This window comes from Aspergillus affinis (assembly GCF_023601865.1).
Source record: "Aspergillus affinis strain CMG 70 chromosome Unknown NODE_80_length_173233_cov_86_490142, whole genome shotgun sequence".
NCBI classification, from domain to species: domain Eukaryota; kingdom Fungi; phylum Ascomycota; class Eurotiomycetes; order Eurotiales; family Aspergillaceae; genus Aspergillus; species Aspergillus affinis.
This window is the reverse complement of record NW_026515861.1, coordinates 43,382-64,577: the sequence shown is the minus strand read 5'-3', so window position 1 is coordinate 64,577 and position 21,196 is coordinate 43,382. Positions and strand designations below refer to the sequence as shown.

The window sequence follows — 21,196 nt, the reverse complement described above, 5'->3', positions numbered from 1 at the left end:
GACCTTTCCTTCTGTCTTAGTCTCTTGTTTCCCTCTATCGAGCTGTTCCTTTCTCTATATCTACTGTTCATCTACCTGCCCTCCTCAGTTAGCTAGTTCAATTGCCTCAAAAGTCCTTCATCAATCCAAAATCCACATCCCAATCCAATCAACCAGTCATTCAACTAACGTCCTCTTCCTCCCTCTCTCGGCCCAATGTCAGCCTCCGCAGCAGCAACCTCCGAGCTTCATTCATCTCTGCACAGTCTCTCCATCGGCCAGAGCCCCGTAAAGGACATACCCCGCCCCACCGTGCAAACAACAAACATGTCGTCCAACCGCCTGGGCAGCAATGCCGCCGCGCCCAAGAAAAAGAAGGCCGCTCCCGTCGCCGACTCTTGGGAAGACGAAGCCGACGATTCATCTTCTTCGTCTCCGGACCTCGCTTCCCCAGATCAAGATGCAGATTCAACCCTCCTCTCCCCCTCCGTCACGGCCGAGGGCCCGCTAGATCCCCCACCTACCCCCATCTCTCCGCAGACGTCGCAGCCGTGGGTTACGACCCCGGCGTACACGAGCACGGGGCCGTCGTCGTCTGCGTCTTCGGGCGCCCGATCACCAAACAGGAGGCCCGAGAAGCAGACGGCTGTCGCGGGACGGATGATTGCGGGGGCATTGGGCATGCGGGCGCCGAAGAGGACGGAGGAACAGCGCGCGTATGACCGCACCGTGAAGGAGCAGGAGATCCGGCGGCGGAATCGCGAACGCGAGGAGGCGGCTAAGGCGAAGGAGGATGAGGAGCGGGCCAAGGCGGCTGTTTGGGATATGTGAGCATGCTTGCCTTGGTCTGGCCAACTAGCTTTACTTGACTTGACTTATTGTACTTCCTCTTTGGGTGGTTTCTCTTGTTATATATTCTATCTCCTTAACCTCTCATTTTCTGTTTTGTCTGTCCGTCTTTTGTCTGTTTACATATATTTGGTCTTCTGTGGGGCTGTTTGATTAAGGTTCTTTCGCTCTGGGGTTTGGATGTAATCATAATTATGAGGGGTTATGGGATGGATGGTGGGGTCTGTTTTTCCGGGTGTATGCAAGGGCCTATTATTAGTCTACAATGAACAAGAAAAGTTTTTTTATACCCATGACTGGAACCAAAAACGCAAAAAAAGGGCGGAACGCAAGCGGACATACTGAAAGAGGTCCCAGTTGCACTAACTATGATGCCGCAACTGGCTTACATTCTTCAGTATTTCTCACTTCAATGGCCAATCCTTAACTCGAGTGTAACAGAACTACTGCCCTCTCTGCTTCCCGGAGCCCTCTGGTAGGGACGTAACCAGGAAAGTTTTGAAGACGACGTTTGAAGGTTTCAAGTAGAAAAAAGCATGCCTATTTCGGTCGAATGCAGGTATTTTTTTAAATGGCCTTTTTGAGTACAAGTTAAATCTTCTTTTTTTTGGTCTAAAAAAAGTAGATCGTAAGGGTAGACAGGTAGGTAGTCAATCGTGAAGAAAAGACAAGACATCATTTCGTCCATGCCACCAATCAAGTCATGTCAAAAACTTGAAAGGTTCCAATGCAAACACCACAGCGCCCGTCTCGTATGCGAGGGAAAATAAGACGTAAAAAACATTGAATAGTCAGAGGGAAACGGGGAGAAACAAAGATGAGGATATCGAACATGTCCACATGACGAGACGTAGAGATAGATAAAAGAAGCTAAGAACGAAAGGACAGAATTCGAATTCTTTCGCGATTTAGATCTAGCCTCCGATCTGCTCCTGGTGGACTTCGAGAGTGTCGCCGTCGGCCATCTCCAACTGGATGTAATGAAAGAGGTTAGCGGGAATGATCTTCAATTGGGGGAAAAGTGGAGGAAGAGGAGGGGAAATAAAATGCGACAAGCGATAGAGCATACAGTGTCCGGGGTGTCTTCGGGGCGCACACGGGTTCCGTCGAACAGGAAGCGAACGGTAGACAGCTGCTTGCCTTGGCGGTCGCAGAAGGCATCCATGAGTTTTTTCAGCTGAGTGGAGCGCTTGATCTTGAAGAAGACCTCGTTGTTGTTGTCCGTGACCTTGATGTTCAAATGCTCTACGGGAGCCTCGCCGGCGGGAGGTACAGAGTCGGACATTTCGATGTTGTTGCGAGATGGATGATTCTGTGAGACGGGTAGAGTGGCTGTTGGAGTGGCAGAGCCCGTCAGCCTGGTTTTCGTAGAGGATTCGCCCCTCACCGTCGCAAGTCGCAAAGAGGGGAACGAGCGAGGCAGGCGAGAAATGGGTTGGGATGACAACTTACCTGGATGAGCTGGAGGGATCTGAGATGACGAATGGTCAGAGCCGGAGCGATCTTTGGAGCAGGTATGGAAGACGGGAGAAGGAGATGACACAGGAGAGGCAGAGGGAGAGCGAGAGATCGGAGGTGTGAATCTCATGGCTGAGAAGCAACTGGAAACCCCACCAGCAGAGAGACCTCGGATAATCTGTTTTTGCGGTGCAGGGCAGTGAAGGCGGTGAGGCGGAAGAGGTTGACTGGGGGAGTTGGGAGGCCGGTTGGGTGCAGGATCACTCTGCATGCAATCAATCACTTCACGCCATTTCCTTCTGCCCTAGCTTCTTTGGACTAATTGGTCGCTTGCTAGCCAGAGCAAAGAGCCTGCAGCTTGCAGTGAAAGAAACGCAAGTGTCCAGTGAATAATTGAAGTCTTTTTCACCTGCCACTCATTTTGCTAGTTAACATTACATCATGGTAAGAGCTCTCACGGCACGCAGAGCACCACGCAGAGCACCGCAGGTCCTGGGATGGTGAATAACTAGTAGAAATACAGGGAAACACGAGAGAAGATTTGGCCTCCGATCCCCCCTGTCATCCACGAGCAGTAAGTCTTGACTAGATACTGATCTGGTAAAAATCCAATGCAATGTTGACTGGTCGAGTAGTGTGCTATCCAAGGTATATATTTGGTCATGGATCATTTCCTTTACCGCATGCTAACCCTGAACCAGCCTGCCTGACAAAAAATTCTTACCAGGAGGCAAAGTGCCAGGCACAAATCAATGCCCTATATGAATGCTGCAATTCGTTCTACCAAGATCGAGGCGAGGAAGCGAAAACCCCTAGTTGTCCTAAACCCGATCTGCTGAGGCTGAAGATGAAGCAACGGGCACAGGAGTCTTCCTAACGACCTACGAATTTTCCCTTGCCCCCTTAAGTCTTTCGTTCAAGACGGCCATCGATGACCTTGTACATAGCATTGTGGTATAAAGCGTAGAGAATAGATTGGAAGAGTTTTTCGAAGTGATTTGGCGAGTTCACACCATCAAGCGAATCCAAATCGAAAAATCGGGATGTGACAATTCCTTTGCAGTCTCAGCCCTCATGTTAGGAATCAGAGCTAGACTAGTTGAGTAATTGCCAGAATTTCTCTAAGACAATCGTGAGCACGCAGAGAGGCCTTATAGACCTAGACGAAGATTGAAGCGCTCGTCTCGAGACTCTAATGACTGCCTAAATGACATTAGAGAAAGAAAAGAAAGAAAAAGGAAGAGAAAAAGCGAGGAGAAAATCCGCGGTTTTTCAATGCGTGCGCTGGTCCGCGCTAAACCCCCTTGGGCGCTAGTGGCCCGCTGGCGCCAAAACACGCGGAACGAGGAAGAAGTTCGCTGCTGCTGCTTCTCTTCTCCTCCGCTTCCCCCCATCCTAATCTCCTTCGGACGCTCGGCTCTCGAGAAGCTTCAGTTCCGTGAAAGCGCTTTTGATCCCCGCCAGACACGCCGGCCGTGCTTCTCATGGCTCCCTTGACGAGAGCTACGGGCCCGACCGGTTCCGCCGGCTTTGCCCCCGTCAATGTGAGTACTTGTTTTTTTTTTTACTGCCTCTCCGAGAACTTGTTTAGCTGACCCGGTTCGTCATCCGTTCCTTCTGATTAAAGTCTTCGCAGCCATTTCCTTCGAACGGACACGAGGTTATCGAGCTCGATGACGACAGCGATGAAATCGTCGATGATCAAGCTATGGACGAGGATGAGGGTCTAGACACAAATGAGGATGAAGATGAGGATGAGGACGAGGGCGAAGAAGACGAAGACGAAGAAATGGATGAGACGGAGGACGGCGAGGACGAGTCCCAGGACGACTACGGTGATGAGACCAACGGCCTGAATGGCAGTGAGTCGCCTTTGGATTTGGCTCCTGCCCCGAATGGTCACAGTATGTTTCCGTTGTCCACGCGGTTTTGCCCATTGGGGAAAATGGCTGACTTTATGCAAGAAACCTTGAATGCTCCCGCTCCCGAATTGTTTACATCCGCTGGTGCGCAAGAAGCGCTACACCCCCTTCGCCGCACCGCCGACCGGGTAACGCGCCAAATCGAGGCTTTCGCGGACAAGTTGGATCGCTTCAAGCAACAGGGCAGTCGCGCCGATGAATTTGGAAGCTACCAAGCTGCCTACCAGCTGGTGAAGAACTACCAAACCATCGCGCAGGACGCCATCAACGACATCTCCAAGCAGAGCACCTTGCGACGCGCCAAACTGGGCTGGAACTCGAATCGAGCCAACGGATCCGCGCATGACCCCAAGACCGAGGAGGAATTGCAGCGTCTTCACTTGGAAGCAAACACCTGGCAGCTTTTACTCAATCTCATCAGTATCAATGACCCCCCCAGCATAGCCAGTGCCAAGCAAGCCCAGGAGACCGCCTTCCAAAAACTCCACCGCTATTCGTCCGATCGCGAAATCTGGGAGCAGTTCCTGGAGGCAGACCACTACGCGCTAGAATGTGTGATCATTATGAAATGGTTGGAGCTTACCGCGAAGTCCTCGGCCCAGGATATCGACTCGGTTATGACTGAGCTGGAGAAACAAGCCGAAAGGGGAGAAGGCTTATGGACTCATGGCTGGCTCTATACGAAGGAGGCCATCAAGGGTCAGAAGCGGCTTAGGGCCTGGCCACAACCCCTTGAACCCAACGATCCCGGAATCGCAACGTCTCTCCTGAACTCCGAGAAAACGGAACCCCTGATCACGCAGCTGGACCCCGATGCCATCACTCGCCAGAAGCACGGTCTCCAAAAACAGGACCAGTACCACGAGCGCGCCACGTGGATGGCTTGCTGGAAGATGCTCAGACAGGGGGAGGACTGGACTCGGATTCGTGAGTGGGCACAAGCACGTCTGGAGAATTGGCGGGCAGTCAGCCTGTGTGGATCCAGCGTGGATAAAAAGGCGCATAGCGAACGAACGCCGGTCGATGATAGCGCTACGCGCATGATGAATTGCCGATCGCAGAACACCTGGAGAGCTGCCTGCTCTGCGCTTGCTCGCAACCAACACGCCGAGGATTTCGAGCGGGCCGTTTACGGGCTTCTTAGCGGCGAGACAGAGGCAGCCTTCAAGGTCAGTCAAAACTGGGATGACTACATCTATGTTTACTTCAACAAGGTCGTACTCTCTCGCTACCAAGGGTTCTGCAAGCAATTCCAGCGAAAGCTGACCTACTCGCCCACAACTCCCGTGGCATTTGTACCCGAACCGGCTGGCTACGGAGACGTGCACAAGTTCGTCTTGTACACCAAGGGCAACGAACGCGTCGGAGTCGAGGCGCGCAACCCATATCGCACCATCCAGGCTGCGATCATAAGCAAAGGATATGATAATTTCTTCCATTCCCTGGCCAAGGCAGTCTCGCAGGCGGCGACGACCAAGTCAGAGATAACGACTTTCGTCCCCGACTTGTCACCGATCAACGTCGAAGACTCCCTTCTCATCGCGGCCGAAGATGGCGACGCTCTGCGCATTGCCACCCATCTCTACGTCATTGCCAACTCCCTTGGAAACGTCCGCACGGATACTCAGTTTTCCGATGTCGCAGCCGTGAATGTGATCGGGTACATCGCCAACCTCGAGGAGGCAGGTCTCGTGGATCTTATACCCTCTTATGCATCTTTGCTACCGAGAAACATGGCACACTCCGTTCTTGGGCAGGTCTTGATTGAGGTCGTCGATCCGCAGGAAAGGAAATTGCTCGTCAGACTCATGGACAAGCACGCCATTGACATTGAAGCCGTACTTCAAGACCAATGGAACTGGATCAGCGACAGCGTTTCTTCTGTGGAGCATAAAAGGTCTCGCAACACTTACCCCAAGGTGGTCATTCGAAAGGATGGAGTCCGCGAGCTCGCCCCTGTCAAGAAAGATCTTATCGGAACCGATCTCTCCGGCGCCGACGAACGAATTATTCGCAGTCTCGAGTGGCTCCGTTATGTCGATGGACAATGGGGCAGGATCTGCCACCTGGGTGCTCAGCTTTATAAGCAATTCTATCGTATGTACTCCCACGGTCCCAGCGCTAGCCGTTGCAACTTTATTTTTTCCCCGTTTATTGACCCTATCAAATAGTAAGTGGTAAATTTGCGGCTGCGCGAGAGCTGACCCACCGCATGGGATTGTCTGATGTGTCGCGCGAACTCTTTGGATTTGACGTCACTGAATTCCCCGTCAACATCATTGATGGGTTGGATTCTATTATCGAGCCGACCAGCCCGACCAAGAGATTGTTCGGGTCTCACCGACGCAGTCGGTCCGCCACCAATGGAGTTCCGTCGAGCGGCGAGACCAATATTCTCATTCAACAGTCACGACTCATGCGGGAATTGGAAGAATTGGTTCTAGGCTTTGAAGCCCTGGAGGCCTTTGCCAATACGTATGACAAGATTGATAAGTATGTTTAGCCAACTGACAAATCTACGGGGGGATATTTGGGCTAACCAAACCGAAATTAGGACCAAACACCGACGCGATTCTGGCACCATCCATGATTTGCGAGAGGCACTTCAAGAAGCCTTGGATGAAATAGCAGTGCATGTTGATGCGGTGTTGGATGAATGGTTGACCATTGCTGCGAACGGTAAGATTCGATGCTTCTTTTCATGTTTAGTTAGTGGTTGAACCCGAAACTAATAGGCGTTGATGTCACAGAGAATGAACAAGCTCAGCTAGAGGAGATCCGGAACACTTACATTCCGGAATTGTTCCTTGACTACCATGCTGCTCTCTATTACTCGGCACGTGTCCTCACGAGCGATAATCTAGTGCAATGCATGAATCTAGGAATCCAACTAGCCGAAAACGAGTTCTTGACCCGCTGCTTCGTTACATCTCGCCGCATGAGGGAGCTGGTCGAAGCTCTGGCTCTTTCCAGCAAAGCCATGGTCAACACAGGAGCGGACCCCGAAAAGAAGCTCCTGGGTGGTGAATCTCTGGGACTTTGGAACGTCAGGGTGCCCCAAGATGGGAATCTCCCCGGGTCAGACTGAATGTACTGTATGATGCGTTGAAAAGGGGGCCTTGTATATTATCCCCATTGCTTTTATTTTTGTGTTTCTATTACCCCATCCCTTGTCCGAATATGAACTGGCAGGAATGGGGAGACCGGTCAAAAGCCCCAGCTGATTGCATTTGGACTGGATTTATGAGGAGTATTTCTGGGGGCGCTTTGACGGGGGACAGTTTTTATTCTATTTAGCTCGACTGCATACAAGATACAAGAGAGAACAAGCGACGCTTTCCTCCGGCCGTCACTTGATTCGATTTCACGATTATCATTATTCTCGGTGGCCACTTCTCAATTTAGATCGATAACGAAGAATACCTACCTACCTTATCATCTGACCTAGAATCAAGGGTGTCTAGAAGGTTACACCACCCCCTCAGACTATGTCCTAAACAGGCACCAAAGACCCAACTAGGACAGTAGCACAACCTACATTCATTTATTGGGTCGTCCTACCCTACTCGTAATTCCACTAACCTACTTAATGACCCCCATTCCTATCCTCCGTGCCACCTGCACCGCTCTACCCAACTTTCGATGTACGTATGTATGTCCGTCGGCGGTGCGACGTAACACATGTATATATTCATAGCTATTGAAACTGTCTAACCTGTCTCTCCCGGGGAAGAGCCAGTTTGTACAGCGTTGGGCTTGGGTCTTCAGTCCTTATCGACTAGGCCGGTTGCATCAGACCGCTTTTATATATATAGATATAGTATGGATTTTCGGGTCAGGTTGGGGATATATGATGCTTGGATTCAGTTCACAAGTCGGTATTACATGTATAGATAGGTCGTGGATATCTACTAATGGGGTAGGCCATACTTATGGAAGGCCCGGTACCTTGAGCTAAATAGCATTGTCTGGTTGGTTGGGTGTGAGTGAGACAATAATGATGTCAATCGAGGCTTAGCTATCCATGCACGCATTCAGGCATACAGAGGCGTTGAGGTTAGCTTTGGAGCTATTGTGCTTGTGAAAAGTATGTTTGAGCTTGAGTGACATCCTTCTGTCATTCTATGTGCATCGTAGATGTTCTTGGAATTGCAGGATAGGATAGGATATGTAACTGATAAGGGTGCACGACGGACTTCAATGGTCCCTAGCAATTAACAAGGTCCTGTACCTGATATAACCTTCCCCCACCGGAGAGCATATCAATCATCATGCCACGCCACCATGGGCTCATGAGCTCCATCTAGTTACCCCAATGGTTAGTTAGCCTCAACCCAGCCATCATCTACTACGTCACCCGCATACGCTATATGTTTCTCAACCTCGAAGACGCAAGGATCACGACTGGATAGTGCTGTGACTAGGTCCACTTACTCCGGAAGTGCGCTTTCATTTGCAGCCGGGATTGTAAGGTCGGGTAGGTGGAAGGAAGTGGAAGTGTAACGGTTCAGGCGCTGTTGGAGTAAATATTAGATGATAGTGCTAGTCTAGTTGGCTAGTTTGGCAGTGGCCACTGACCACTTGCCAGCCTAGGTAAACAAGGTGATGGTCGTCCAGTAGTATGGATTCCGTATTTGATGGAGTAATCTAATTCCTATTTAGGTGGTTACGGTGGTTCAAATTATGGCATCATCGTTTGGTTATGTCGTACACAGGCCACAGGCCACAGGCCACATCAGCGCTTTCCTGCTCTACCTACCTACTTACGTACTTATCTATGGAGGGAGTAACTATATGGTTCCGCAAACTCAGTCCTCCGCACCCGCTGAGCAAGATAGGAGAGTGCATGAAAAAAAAAGGGACCCAAAAAAAAGGAGGCCAGAACGGAGTGGATGGACGTGGTTATGGGTCCTTGCCTGCACCGCCCATTTGCCAAGACCCACAGACCCTAATTGCTCCGTCATTCATTCATTATGTATGACTTTTTTTTCGTTTTCTTTTTTCTTTTTTTTTTTTTTTTTTTTCCTTTTGACACTGTGGGCCTGAAGATCCTGATCAACTGTGTCGGTCTGGTTCATTCGGGTCATTCCCTCGGTAAACTGGAAGACAGACCGATATTCGTCTGACATGTAGGCGAGAGGCCGGGGGATTCCCGTGCTTTCTCCATATGATTATGAAGTTGTGAATACTGAATAGTGAACACAACTCCGTATAAACGCCGAACACTGACAGTTAAATTGTGAATATCTCGGGATCTGTTAGGAGCTTTTAAAGTTCCGGTGGACGGAGACTGCATTAGTGGCGGCGGGAAATCGAATAGTCAATTCGTGATGATGGCGCTCCAGTGACAGCCTCTGGCCTATTCAGTGCTCACTGCCCAGTAGTAAGTACTACGTACTCCGTAGAGAGTATGAAGTACGCAGTCGCACGTACGGAGTAGTAGTAATGTAGTATATCGAACTCATCGCCGAGTGGAGCCCCCATTTCTGGTTCTCGGTTCTGACCGCCGCAATTATTATACGATCGATCGTGATTGATCCTCTTGTTGAGTGTTGGTTGGTTGGCAATGCTAGAACGCTTATGGAGGAGCTACTACTAGTAGATAGGATTAGAATTCGATATGAACGAGGGGGCGGCTCTACAAGTCGTCAAGTTTTCCGGACTGGCGGTGGATGTGTGAAGATTAAATGATGATAATAAAATATAAATGCCATGACAGTGGCGGAAATAAGTTGAAGTGGTGCCGGCCTAATTAATTAGAAACCGTCTAGAAGGTTGGCAGTGTGTGGATACGAAGGGAGCATAAATATAATTCAGTCTTTGTGAGTCGACTTCAATGAAAATTCGTTGAAGCGAAGATCAAATCTGAAAAATAAAAGTAAAATGAAAAAAAATAATCATTATCATAATCAGAAATAAGTCCTCCTAAAAAGGGGAGGGGGAGGTGAAAAAAAAAGGAAAAAGAAAAAAAGAGAGTTCCAAGACGGGGATCAATTGAGGCAGTGCAAAATAGCCAACGACGAGTTACATTCCAGCGTTTGACAAGTCGGAGCTCGTTGCAGCACCAAGTCTCTTTGGTGAACGCACCCGTGGGCAGTGGTAACGGGGACCTCCACTTTCGGCCTGACCATCAACATGAACATGAACATGCAATATTCATTATTTTGACATCTTCAGTATCCTTCTTCTTCTGTTCATTATTTGTATACTCCCGGTCTAAAGAAAGGTAGTTAAGGCCCGCAGGCTGATTACCTAAAGGGGCCCGATGGTCATTACCGTACGGGGGGGATCTCGACCGATTCGGCGGAGTGAGTGGGGCTGACGGGCAGGATGCAAAAGAGGTGCTTGCCAAACCGGGCAGGTACGGATGCCGCCAACGGGTCTTCATACCGCATGCATCCTAGTTGCCTCCTGGTTATTGGTCGTGGCGTCTCACGGTGCAGGGTCTCTCTGCACGCTAGTCCCGAATAGGCCAGACGAGGTTTCGGGCGACTCAAGTCTGGAATCCATTTTTCCCGTATTGTAAGAGTCTGTGACGACAGCGAAGTCCGTCTCGTCCACGGTTCTCCCGACACCTTAATTTGCTGTTGCTGCTCCTCCAAAGTCCAACAGCACGTAATTCATACCCTAATCTTCATCCTCTTTCCTCCCATCGTTTCTGTCTTTTGTCTCTGATTGACGACCATTCTCTTTTGCCCTTTCTTCTACCCATTGACTCGGCGTTGGTTGTATTAGGCGCATTACTCAGTACACCACCCCTCGTGTCTGTCTCCCTCGCTCGTCGCTCGCGCTTTCGTGTGGCCGCCGCTGTCTTCGCGGATTTGCCAACTTCTGGGAACTGACACTTCACAGGTCTAATCGTCGTGGCTGACAGCCTTTATTATTGTTATTCACACACACACACACACACACACACTCTCTCTCTCTCTCTCTCTCTCTCTCTCAACGTGGCTGTTATTCCGGCAACCTCCAGTCTCGACTCATAGCTCCCCTGTAATTTCGGGGGTCTCCAGTCCTTTTCTACTCCCCGTCTAGATCGTTGTGGCTGTTCATCCCCCCAAACGACAATACCCAACAACCGCCAGTCGTGTCCCTCTACTTTTAATTACTCTCACCTCAGATTTGCAGCATCAGCGCTCAAGGGCAGTTTCCTCTTCCAGACAACTCGGCATCGTTTTGCGCTCATAGGTTCCTCCGTAACGGCCTGTTTTTGCGCATCTCCCAATCTTCAGCCATATGAGCTGGGAAACGTCGATTTGATATGAACTAGAATACATTCACACATGAGATATCTCTGAACGGTCTCTCCTTGACCTTCGATCCACCTGGGACGAGCTCAATCGGCAGTATTCAGCAGTTGTTCTTTCTACATTCCACCTGTATTCCCGTTCAACGATTGGTCTTCATTTATGATCCGACGAGACTCGATGGATATGGTCCTGCTGCAGCCGCATTCTTACTGAGATCACTATCCCTGTTTTCGACTGTTTATCCCGTACCTGCGCTCCTTGAGACCCACCATCCCCGGCCATTCTGAACACCCCTTTGGACGATCATGTCGGATTCCAGATCGGATGGAGTGGATTCCAAGCAGCCAGCTCCCCTGCGACGGGAACGGGCGCCGACAATCACTATCGACACCTCGGCCGTGACCTCACCCGCAGACCAGACCCATCCTCCGCATCAGTTCTTGCCCAGTTCGGCTCAGCCTTCGGTCCATATCTCTTCGGAAAATGTCGACGCCGGGGATACCAGTGCGCTTCTAAGCAACGGCAGTGTTTCGCCATTTGACACGCGGTCGCCGGCATCAATCCGCTCGTTCACCTCGTCGGAACCAAGAGACCACGAAAGCAGACCGACCTCCCCGCACAACGTCTCCTCGCCCACCTCAAAGATGACTGAACCCATGTCGAATTCCAACTATTTGTCGGTCCCGGGCACCAGGTCTCGGGGAAATTCGTTAGAGTCCGAAGATACAAATCCGAGTTCCTACGGCGGGGACACGTACGTGCCGACAACATCCCAGGGGTCCCGCTCTGACCTGGCGCACACGCTCATCGATGACGACGAAGCTCTCAAGCCAGATCCGGGTCGTGAAGAGGAGTTCAACGTGGAGGACAACCGATTCGCCTTTTCCCCGGGTCAGCTGAATAAGCTGCTGAACCCGAAGAGTCTCGGTGCGTTCCATGCGGTGGGTGGGATCCAGGGCCTAGAAAAGGGGCTGCGCACCAACGTCCGTAGCGGCCTGAGTCTAGATGAAACAACTTTGGAGGGCACCGTGAGCTTTGAAGATGTCACCTCTCGACAACCGGAAGCGCAACCGAAGTCTGATTCGCAGCCTCCTTTACCCCCGAGTCGAACCACCACCGGCCTCTCGAAATCCGCAGATCGATCGTTCACGGATAGGAAGCGGATTTATGGAAACAATAAACTCCCGGAAAAGAAAGCCAAAAGTATCTTTGAACTGGCGTGGATCGCCTATAACGATAAGGTTCTGATCCTTCTGACGATTGCTGCAATCATCTCACTAGCGATTGGTATCTACCAGTCCGTCACGGCTAAGGGCAGCGAGGCACGTGTGCAGTGGGTGGAAGGCGTGGCTATTCTAGTGGCCATTATCATTGTGGTGGTTGTGGGAGCGGCTAATGACTGGCAGAAAGAGCGTCAATTTGTGAAGCTGAACAAGAAGAAGGACGATCGGCTGGTTAAGATTATGCGCTCGGGAAATACAATGGAAATCTCGGTCCACGACGTTCTTGTTGGGGACGTCATGTACCTCGAACCCGGAGATCTGATTCCCGTCGACGGTATCTTCATCGATGGCCACAATGTTAAATGTGACGAATCTTCTGCCACCGGCGAGTCCGACATATTGCACAAAACAGCGGCTCATGAAGTTTCTCGCGCCATCGAACATCACGAAAATCTTTCCAAATTAGACCCGTTCATCCTATCCGGTGCGAAGGTCTCCGAAGGTGTCGGTACGTTTTTAGTCACCGCGGTCGGAGTCAATTCCTCCTACGGTAAGACGATGATGTCTCTTCAGGACGAGGGCCAGACCACTCCGCTGCAGTCCAAGCTGAACGTGCTCGCGGAGTACATCGCGAAGCTTGGTTTGGCTGCAGGTTTGCTTCTTTTCGTGGTGCTTTTCATCAAATTCTTGGCCCAGTTGAAGACCATCCAGGGTGCCGACAACAAAGGTCAAGCATTCCTTCAGATCTTCATCGTTTCTGTTACTGTCATCGTTGTCGCCGTCCCCGAAGGATTGCCTCTGGCCGTAACGCTAGCACTTGCGTTTGCCACCACACGGATGCTTAAGGACAACAACCTCGTGCGACTGCTTCGCGCTTGCGAGACCATGGGCAATGCGACAACGATCTGCTCCGACAAGACGGGCACCCTCACGGAGAATAAGATGACCGCTGTTACCGCTACTCTAGGAACGACGCTGAAGTTTGGAGGAAAATCGCGGGAGGCAACTCCCAGCGCTTCTCCTAATCCCAACGCTGAAAACGAAAACCGCGAGGTCCATGACCCGTCCGGCGCTCTTTCGCCCTCTGAATTCGCCTCGGCCCTCGCACGTCCGGTCAAGGAATTGTTGCTCGACTCTATCATAATCAACTCCACCGCATTCGAAGGCGAACAGGAGGGAGTGATGACTTTCATCGGCTCAAAAACCGAGACTGCCCTCCTGGGATTTGCGCGGACATATCTTGGGATGGGATCGCTTAGCGAGGCACGGTCCAATGCTACAATGGTGCAGATGGTGCCTTTTGATTCGGGTCGAAAGTGCATGGCGGCCGTGTACAAAATGGACAATGGAAAGTACCGTATGTTGGTCAAAGGTGCATCGGAAATCCTGGCTCGCAAGTGCACCCGCGTCATTGGTGATCCCACGCAGGACCTGTCCGAGAAACCCTTGTCTGATGATGATCGCTCCACGCTGGATCAAATCATCACTCACTACGCATCGCAGTCGCTGCGGCCAATTGGGCTGCTCTACCGTGATTTCGAGCAATGGCCGCCGCGCGGTGCACCGACGCAGGAGGAAGACCGCAACCTTGCCGCATTCGACCCAATTTTCAAGGATATGACCATGCTTGGTATCTTTGGAATCCAGGATCCTCTTCGCTCGGGCGTCACGGAGTCGGTCCAGAAATGCCAGGAGGCAGGTGTTTTCGTGCGAATGGTCACAGGAGACAACATCATGACTGCCAAGGCTATTGCCCAGGAGTGTGGAATCTTTACTCCCGGAGGTGTGGCCATCGAAGGTCCTCGGTTCCGCAAGCTCAGCACTCGCCAGATGAATCAAATCATCCCACGACTGCAGGTTCTGGCGCGGTCAAGCCCCGATGATAAGAAGATCCTCGTCACTCAGCTCAAGAAAATGGGCGAAACAGTAGCGGTTACAGGCGATGGGACGAACGATGCTCAGGCTTTGAAAACGGCCGACGTTGGTTTCTCGATGGGAATTTCCGGAACTGAGGTTGCCAAGGAAGCGTCAGATATCATCCTCATGGACGACAACTTCACCTCTATCATTAAGGCTATGGCTTGGGGTAGAACGGTGAATGATGCGGTCAAGAAATTCTTGCAGGTAGGAAACCCCGTCCTAAATATGGAACGCTAAGGGACCGGCGGATGCTAACGTTGCTTAGTTCCAAATCACGGTCAACATTACGGCGGTTCTCCTCACTTTTGTCTCTGCAGTCGCCAGTGGTGATCAGGAATCGGTCTTGACAGCGGTACAACTGCTGTGGGTCAACCTCATCATGGACACTTTTGCTGCACTTGCTCTGGGTATGTTGGTCTACTCATCGCGAGGTCTCATGTGCTAATGATATACCCTTCTAGCTACGGATCCCCCGGCTCCCACCGTCCTCAATCGTAAACCTGAACCGAAATCTAGCCCGTTGATTACCTTGACTATGTGGAAAATGATCATCGGACAGAGTATCTACCAGCTCGCCGTTACTTTTGCCTTGAATTTCGCCCATTTATACGATGGCAAAGAACACCAGACGGTGGTATTCAACACTTTCGTATGGATGCAAATTTTCAACCAGTGGAACTCTCGACGCCTCGACAATCGATTCAATATCTTCGAGGGCATGATCCGTAATCGATGGTTCTTGGGTATTCAACTTATCATCATCGGCGGTCAAGTTTTGATCATCTTTGTTGGTGGAGAGGCCTTCTCTGTTGCCCGGCTGAACGGACCTCAATGGGGAATCGGCTTGGTTCTAGGCGTCATTTCTCTTCCCGTTGGAGTGATCATTCGCCTTATCCCCGACTTCCTGTTTGAAAAGTTAGTTCCCAGCTTTGCGATTCGCAAGAAGAGACCCGAACTTCTGGTGTCCGATGAAGATCGACGATTCGAGTGGAACCCTGCCTTGGAAGAGATCCGCGATCAGCTGCGATTCCTCAAGACGGTTCGTGGAGGTCGCCTGAGACACATCAAGCACAAGCTGCAGCACCCTCAAGAACTGCTGCCGAGATCGCGCAGCGGTTCGCGGTCCAGAGAAAACTCGATCCCCGGAACGCCGAATGGTGACGGAAGCATCACTCCGCCCCCGCCTGCTAGCCCTGACTCACGGTCTCGACGTCGGACTCGATCTCGGTCGAACTCGACATTTGGACCTGCCGCGGCTATGGCCGGCGTGGTTGCTGGCAGTATTGCCGGCTGGTCCCCAATCGAGAGGGCACCGTCCGATGGTGAATCATTCAAGTTTGGAGGGTCCAGTCCCCACGGAGGCCTGGACAAGCAGCAGGGCATTGAAATCCATCCAGAAACCGCCGCCGACGACCAGATTGTGGGCCAATATCTATCGACCTCGACCACCCCGCCCAGTCAGAACCCCGACCTTCTTCCCTTCTTCGAGCATACACCCCCGGAGCGTGCTTCATCTCATCGCAGTAGACGGTCTACATCTCGACTTTCTCGATCCAGTCACCAAAGCCAAGGGTAATTAATACAGCCCGGACCATCGTCTCCTATTAAAGACATAGATCTTGATACGTTAATTGGGTTCATTTGAGCCACTACCACCACCACCTTATTTCACCTACGATGTATTCTTACGAATTGCTCGTCTATCAACCTTTCTGCTGACAGAAGGGTCTCCTTTTTTTCCGTTTTTCTCTTTTTCACCTCATATTCCCCATTTTCGAGTTCTCGAGACTTTAATTCCCCCTGTCGAATACCTTTTTAATGTCTAGCGATTTGTTGGCGTCCGTTATTTGAAAAAAAGGGCACTTGTTTGCTGTTGTTCATAGACACTCTCGCATAGGGTTGGCCTGGGCGCAAAGGAGGATGGTTCTTTTTGTTTGCTGTTCAATCGCTTGATTAGTATCTGTGAGAATTGGATTCTGTACATATTGCTTGAGGTCTGATGTGAATAATACTTCTTATCGATACTTGATATACTGCTTGTAGCTTAATCAAATTAATGTAGCCCGTCCCATCCATGGCCTTTGAACCGAACCATACTCCCTACCACCCGATCTCCCTTGCCTCTCCTCCCAAATACAACAAGACGAAAACACCAGAATCAACGCAGGAAGAGATCAAGAAACAGGGGAAATCATCTCCGAAAACTAACCCCCAACCCCAAAATCCCCACCACCTGATCCTCATCACGTTTCTCCCGTCCCTCGATCCCGACTAACACGCCGCTCCCTAGATCGCTCATCTCGCGCCTCTCGCTGGACCGGCCCGGAAAGAAACTCTTTTGCTTGTTGGTCACGAACCAGAAGCCGTCGACTTGTGTGCTGCTGACGTAGACGTACATGATCTGGATGCGTTCTTGGCGGTCGAATGTGAATGTTTTTATGATTGGGGGTTTGTTGGTGTTGGGGTTGAGGTTGTTGGGTGGTGTGGTGGTGGGGGTGAGGGTGGGAGTCGTGGGATTTGTGTCTGTGTCTGTAGCCTTGTTGTCTTTGTTGCTCTTATCGCAGTTGCTGTTATTATTATGATCGATAGTCGTTATCATCTCAACGTCAGTCCTTGACTCAGCGCCGATACCAATACCAGGGCCAGAAGCATCAGAACAAACTCCCAACCTCGCACTATCCCCATTAGTCCAGGTGATGTGGATTCCTGTGAGGATGCGATCAGGCGTCTCCCACGTCTGGATGGTCTGGATCGGCGTGGTGGGCGGGTTTGTAAAGAGGGTAGTTGTTGCTGGGGAGGGAGGGAAGGCGGGCGGATTGGTGAGGATGTCGCGGGTTGGGGGGTCCATTTTTGGTTTTCTTTTCCTTCTGGTGGCTGTTGTTGGGATGATGAGGCTTGGTTGGTGTGATTTGATGCGATGAGAATGGGGGTAACTAACAAGTTAGATAATGACTATGAAGAAGGTAGAAGGAGGAGGTAGATATACCTACACACTAATCCGGACCACCTCAGGATGTAGACCTAGTTTGCAGAAACAATAAGAAAAGCAAACAAACATGCAGAAGTGGACAGCCACTGTCTTTAAATATCCCCAAACGCCTTGTCACCCCATCCCACCACATACCCCAGACAAGCAAACATCAACCCAGCCAACTAGTTAGTCTAGTCTATCTTGATTTAGTCAAGTCAAGTCTACCCTAGACCGACTAGTCACAGCCTGTCGGAACCCTTCCAGGAGCCCCAAACCCCAAACAACCGGTCAAAGAGGAGACGCGACGGAAGGCCCCGCGAGACTGCCCGGACAGCGGTGTAACATGAACATCCTATCGGAAGAGCCGGGATATAAATAGCTTGATTGTCGTTGTATCCGTGACCTGAGCTGTTGTGAGAGGGGAGATCAGGAGGTTCAGTTTTCTTGTAGACCTGGTGAGGGAATTATCGGGGAGGGTTGTCAATTGGATGCAATGGATTGGCATGATTGCAATGTGAAAAGAGATGGATGAGATGTCCCGGAATCCTGGGACTTGGGGTTAGGGTAGACTTACCGGGTTGGGTTAGACCGGTTGCTAATGTCAACGTCACTGGAGACACCATTTATTCTTTTGTCTCTTGATATTTATTTCAGAGCTAGGGGGCTTGGGCATGGTTTTCTAGGGCAGAGCTAGATGGTGTCGTTGATTCCTTGACTCTTTCAGCTGAGATTGTTCTTTAGAATGCCATGCTGGACTGCAGGATTGGAAACTCGAGAGCCTGTTGAACGGCTGATGTTTGGTTTTTAGACGTATTATTTATACGATGTAAAAGAACAGTCTAACAGTAGTCTACAAGAGACTAAGTAGCTTTGTTTTCTCGTTCCCTCAGGGGACTTGGGATATTTGCAGTAGGAGAAAAAGAAATCATTCGGATAGAGCCTAGCTATCAGTGCATTTGTCACAGTAGTCACCAGATCAACCGTCAACTGACTTCTCACGCTATGATCGATAGCAATGACAAACAGTGAAGCCTACCGCACGATCAAGCCTTTGTGAACAAAGAACGGGGATATCGGCTTTAGCGTCTACAAACGGCACAGAACCCGCCAATCAATCACCGTCCTCATTCATCGTGAGAACAACCGAGGTCCAGAGCTCTCGTTGTGCAGGACCGTGCACCATGGCCCTTGGTCTCGCCTCCGGAAAGCCGAGGCTCCGGGGCTCGCTGCTCATAATTGAGTGGTTGGGAGGTAGAGCAATAGCGCTAGCGGCAGGAAAGAGCCTGAGGCTGCTATCTTTGGTATAATAGGAACTGGATAGTTTCCCCTGTCATTGGCTGTGAATGTGCTCATCTTTAGAAATGTTAGCATATGGCTAAATAGCAAATAGCGAAGGGTTTGTTGTGGTATACTTGATTCCTGTTCACGCGCAAAATAGCAACGTGCACAGGCACTGTCTCGTCGCCGGGGGCATCTTCCGGCAGCAGCTGTGTCTGTAAGGCTGATCTCCGCACTTCGCTCATTTGGCCCGTTGATCTGATTGATCCAGATCTACTGATCTTATCTGCTGGGTGATCTTGTACTCAGGTCACTCCAAAGATGGCCATCACCCAGCATCAGAGACCATGTACACCGCCGTCAACCCCACACACGCAGAAGCGAGTCCCATAACAGCAATCTGTATCTACCGCAGCAATGATTTTGTCGGTGATATCCCGCGTTGTTCGCTTTGTTTTGTATCAACCACGTGTCTCCGCATCTAATCACTTAGGCCACATCGCCTAGTAATCAGTATACCGCTTAGTCGTAGTCCCAAGTAAATGCAACCTCATGCTTTTCTTTCATTCATTTTCTTGGTTTCCTGTGGTCGCGATCTTGAATTATCTTTCTCTCCCCTCAGCGTTACATCCACTGCAACTTTTTATGTCTCCCAGCGTCACAGACCCTACCTTCATACTTGTTGAACACGTCTGTTCAAGCATCATGCCTGTTCTTGTCGAGTTCGAGCCAGCTGAGCTCCTCTCCGGGGAGGATAATCGCCTTAAACGCCAGGCTCACTGTATGAAGGTGAAGTCCTGTGCGCCCCTCTGGGCATATAAGGTCACTCTCTTGTAGGAATATTCCCCAATTGCTTCTCCTCCCTCGAGACATGAGCCCCAGACAGGATAGTTGAAGCTGACGATTCAACGCCCTACAACAGCCAGGGTGCCCACCAGAGCGATCTGGACCCTAGACGGCATATCACCTTCATGGCCTGGAACGAGAAAGGCGAATGCTTTGGACCGTTCCACGAGAATTTCTCATATCAGCAAGAACAGCAATTCATCGCAATGATTGCCGACCGTCCTGCTCTGTCCTCATCAGCCTCGTCGTCGTCCAGGTCCTCCAGCACGTCTTCGGGTACTGGATCTTTCATTGCCAGGGGAGTAGGCTCGAATCCGCCCGCCAATGAGGATGACGGCGAGTCTTTTCAACTTGTGACTCGCAAGCGGCGCAAGTCTAGCAATTCGGCTGGGAAGGGTCAGCTTATTGGAAATTCTCGTTTCTAGGCGTCTTTGGGGTAGGCTTTCTGTCTGGTAAATTGGGATCTGGTTGCTGACTTGGCATCTCCTTTCCTCTAGGTATCGTGACTTGATCCTCTCTTTGATCCTGTGATTCTCGTGTCAATTTTTTTTATGTATGGTAGACATCATGGCCACGGGGTACGGGGATGAGATGATGATTGATGATGCAACGACTCATGGGCTGTGAGGGACATGGTGTTTGCTATTTGGCGTCTGGTATCGATTTCATGTTGTTCAATTGGACGATCTATTGTGATGTCTGAACTCTGCTAGTGTACTCAATGTGGCATCCCTTGGTTTTGTTCCGGAGGGCTGTCGTTAGGAATAAAGAGATCATGAACTTTTCTGGATGATGTATGAATATTTTTGTAATCAAGCCAAATTGAGTTGCAACTGACCTAGGTAATGGTGTTTCGGACAATGCCATTGTCAGGAAAGTGTGCGATTATGAAATACTTTTGGCTATAGCCTGCTGGTCATCATTCTTGGTTCATTATGCTCAACTTCAAAGTATGTGGTTGGATTTATAAGCTTCCAGAACAAGGCAGCGGAACACTCATGTTACACTATTCTGTTTCTTCTTAATTTAGTGGCACGGGTTCCCTGTGTTCTCGGTAAGGAGACTGTCCCGAATTATGGCCCAAGTGGGGAAATAAGAAAAAGTCGGCGATTATTTGATGAGAGAGAAAAGGAAATTACCAAGCCTACCGCTACATACCATACTGTCCCTTGTCAGAACTTCCTGGCCACCAATTCGCTCCTGGCCATATATCAATGAATTTAGACGATCATCTGTCCCCGGTCGAGCTGCACATGGCCTTAAAGCACACCGTGTCGCAGAAAGTTTTTCAGTCCTGCTAGGTCAAACCCATAGGAACATAATCTGCATATTTGTCAAACTCTTTTCTTCTGACTCAATTTCGCTTCGGGGTAATTTATAATCACCTTCCTTCCCTTACATGGATGGTGCATTCCAGTCAACCGGCTTGACACCCCAGGATGGCTCTGGTATGTGGTACGCATGGTTCGAAGGCGAATAACGTAACAGGAATTACCCGAT

General features: G+C 50.4%; 6 protein-coding genes across 6 annotated transcripts; 4 read left to right on the top strand and 2 right to left on the bottom strand.

Moving 5' to 3' along the window:
* Positions 1 to 195: 195 nt before the first annotated feature.
* KD926_010468 (uncharacterized protein) lies at positions 196 to 810 on the top strand (the record flags this gene model as incomplete). The annotated part of the gene is made up of 1 exon (XM_053102834.1): positions 196 to 810. One exon carries the CDS (start codon positions 196 to 198, stop codon positions 808 to 810), a length of 615 nt encoding a protein of 204 aa, XP_052953714.1.
* A 932-nt stretch (positions 811 to 1,742) lies between these two features.
* On the bottom strand, positions 1,743 to 2,416 carry KD926_010467 (SUMO family protein SMT3; the record flags this gene model as incomplete). Its single annotated transcript, XM_053102832.1, has 2 exons — positions 1,743 to 1,799; positions 1,898 to 2,416. The coding sequence occupies 2 exons, from the start codon at positions 2,414 to 2,416 to the stop codon at positions 1,743 to 1,745; spliced, it is 576 nt and encodes a 191-aa protein (XP_052953713.1).
* A 1,354-nt stretch (positions 2,417 to 3,770) lies between these two features.
* On the top strand, positions 3,771 to 7,296 carry KD926_010466 (nucleoporin Nup84/Nup107 family protein; the record flags this gene model as incomplete). Its single annotated transcript, XM_053102831.1, has 6 exons — positions 3,771 to 3,830; positions 3,914 to 4,190; positions 4,251 to 6,305; positions 6,380 to 6,701; positions 6,763 to 6,887; positions 6,944 to 7,296. The coding sequence occupies 6 exons, from the start codon at positions 3,771 to 3,773 to the stop codon at positions 7,294 to 7,296; spliced, it is 3,192 nt and encodes a 1,063-aa protein (XP_052953712.1).
* Positions 7,297 to 11,763: 4,467 nt separating this feature from the next.
* On the top strand, positions 11,764 to 16,177 carry pmcA (putative P-type calcium ATPase; the record flags this gene model as incomplete). Its single annotated transcript, XM_053102830.1, has 3 exons — positions 11,764 to 14,805; positions 14,867 to 15,008; positions 15,063 to 16,177. The coding sequence occupies 3 exons, from the start codon at positions 11,764 to 11,766 to the stop codon at positions 16,175 to 16,177; spliced, it is 4,299 nt and encodes a 1,432-aa protein (XP_052953711.1).
* A 615-nt stretch (positions 16,178 to 16,792) lies between these two features.
* KD926_010464 (uncharacterized protein) lies at positions 16,793 to 17,449 on the bottom strand (the record flags this gene model as incomplete). Its single annotated transcript, XM_053102829.1, has 1 exon — positions 16,793 to 17,449. One exon carries the CDS (start codon positions 17,447 to 17,449, stop codon positions 16,793 to 16,795), a length of 657 nt encoding a protein of 218 aa, XP_052953710.1.
* Positions 17,450 to 19,555: 2,106 nt separating this feature from the next.
* KD926_010463 (uncharacterized protein) lies at positions 19,556 to 20,121 on the top strand (the record flags this gene model as incomplete). Its single annotated transcript, XM_053102828.1, has 2 exons — positions 19,556 to 19,631; positions 19,748 to 20,121. 2 exons carry the CDS (start codon positions 19,556 to 19,558, stop codon positions 20,119 to 20,121), a joined length of 450 nt encoding a protein of 149 aa, XP_052953709.1.
* Positions 20,122 to 21,196: the final 1,075 nt, after the last annotated feature.